Source organism: Sorghum bicolor, chromosome 3 (assembly GCF_000003195.3).
Source record: "Sorghum bicolor cultivar BTx623 chromosome 3, Sorghum_bicolor_NCBIv3, whole genome shotgun sequence".
Lineage (NCBI taxonomy): Eukaryota > Viridiplantae > Streptophyta > Magnoliopsida > Poales > Poaceae > Sorghum > Sorghum bicolor.
Genome location: NC_012872.2, coordinates 51,400,717 through 51,402,910, shown reverse-complemented (window position 1 = coordinate 51,402,910; position 2,194 = coordinate 51,400,717). Strand labels below are relative to the sequence as shown.

The window sequence follows — 2,194 nt, the reverse complement described above, 5'->3', positions numbered from 1 at the left end:
TCTTATATGACGATAATTCATTTACATGGGCCTTTTACCTCAGTGTGAGGAGTGAAGGTGACTTCTTTGATGTACTCCCTCTATTCCTAAATAAATTAGTTTCTAAAATTATTTTAAGTCAATTTTTCTTATGTCTACTGAATTTATATAAAAATACAAATAGTGTAGAGACATCAAATAGTGTAGCGGTCGAACATGTGTATCGCAAAACAACACCTAGGGCGTTCTTGGCAAAAAAAAAAAAAACTGAACGTTTTGGTTTTCACTGCCTCAGACATGAAACCTACGGAGAGCTTGGTTGGACGAACACAGATAGCTCATGCCATACCTGGGAGTCTGCTGGCACCTTGGCAACCCAACCGTCGTATCTGACTGTCGCTCGCGCATATACTATCCGCGTCAGCTGGCCGACCACGAACCAAACTGAATTGCTTTCCGCGTAACAATCAATCAATCAGCCAACTCTAATTCGTTCGCGCCACATGTGTGTGTAAGTAAGTAAACCTACCAGAAGATACCACTGACAGTCTGCCGCCGCAACAATTTGTCTTGTTTGTCCCACTTCAAATTAAAATCAAATCAAGTCAGGCCACCACATCATCGTCCATACAGGCATACAGCCGGCGCCTCCTGTAGAATAATAAATAACAGAGCCCCTTCTTTTCTTCTAACCAGAATTCATCAAAAGCATGTCGCAAAAAGAATTCGTCAAAAGCAGGAGAAAAAAAAATAATCTTGGGATGGGTTGTTTGAGCAAAAACTCCTACAGTACGTCAACTGGCGATATTTCAACGCAAGACAGTTGACAAAAACCGCGCGCTTCCATTCCATCCAAGTGGAGCACATATTCGCAACCACCGCAGCTTCCACCACCATACCATACCATTTCTCCTCTGCTTCGTCGTCCCAACCCAACCATCACCATCACTAATTAAGCTATTACTACTACTACTAATCGGCTAATCGCCGTGTGCTGGAGGTCATCATCTCCCCCAACTCCTCTGCCTCTCGATCGACCGCCAGGGAGCAAGAGGCCGGCCCGGCCACCCACCCATAGCCTGCCTGGTAGCCATGGACCGGTCCAAGTCGTACGCGGGCGGGCGCATGCAGATCGAGCCGTACTACGGCGGCGGCGGCGCGCGGCCGGACTTCCGGTCCTACTCGTACAGCGCCGGCGGGGGCGGGATGGGGACGTCGTCCTACTCCTCCTCCTCCTACTCGTACCAGTACGAGTACGGCGGCCCTGCGGCGGGGGCGGCGGCGGGGGAGGAGGTGAAGCGGAGCAAGTCGAAGCGGCGGTGGCTGGCGCTGGCGGACCCGGACATGGATCGCAAGCGCCGGGTGGCGGCGTACAAGGCGTACGGCGTGGAGGGCAAGGTGAAGGGCTCCTTCCGCAAGAGCTTCAAGTGGATCAAGGACCGCTACCTCAACCTCGTCTACGGATGGTCCTGATGATGATACTCCATGGGTTTTTTTTTGGGGGGGCTCTGCCTCCTCTGTCCTCTCTCTTCTTTTTCATGCTTGCAGTTGTTGCTTCATACTCCGTATATATATCATCATGGATTCATGGTGAGTACATACAGTATATATATAATCATGTTGATCATGCATGTTATAAGAGAAAAAAAAATGTATACGCTTTCGATTTTCTTTCTACTTTTGGTGGTACATGTTGTTCTTGATGATCTGACACAAATAATCAAGGGGTTGTTTCAAATCAAATTTGTAAAGCCAACACAAAAGTAACAAAAGTGTTCGATGAGATGTAAGCCAAGGGGTTGTTTCAAATCAAATTTGTAAAAACGAATCTATCGATCAACGGCTGGGCGTACTATACGTACGTTGTTGCTGTTATTACCTATCGTTTGATTCTCTCTCTTAGTTTAGTTGTACATGAGGTGTGTTGATTTTAGACGTATATAAGCCCTCGCTTACTTTTGATTTCTGGTCAACAATTGCGCGCTGATGCAAATTAGCTTGCGTGCGTGGAAGGGAGATGGAAACTTTGTCTTTTCATGGATCCATTTCCATTGGCTGGCGATGACATAGGCGATCCTGCCTCTCCTCTGTTTTTGACGAATTCTTGCAAGAAGTCTTCGACATTACTACTCTACATGTAGCACAGTAGGAGTATAATACGAGTAATAAATACCACGTATGCTATGTACATCCTTGTCAACTAGTATTAATATAT

The 2,194-nt window shown here is 46.7% G+C and overlaps 1 protein-coding gene across 1 annotated transcript; it reads left to right on the top strand.

The window, feature by feature from the left end:
- LOC8078193 lies at positions 713-1,797 on the top strand. The gene has a single exon (XM_002457975.2). It carries the CDS (start codon positions 1,072-1,074, stop codon positions 1,450-1,452), a length of 381 nt encoding a protein of 126 aa, XP_002458020.1. The 5' UTR covers positions 713-1,071; the 3' UTR covers positions 1,453-1,797.

What these genes read in the sequence shown, in the direction of transcription:
- LOC8078193 (XM_002457975.2), top strand. Translation starts at nt 1,072, where the DNA reads ATGGACCGGTCCAAGTCGTACGCGGGCGGGCGCATGCAGATCGAGCCG.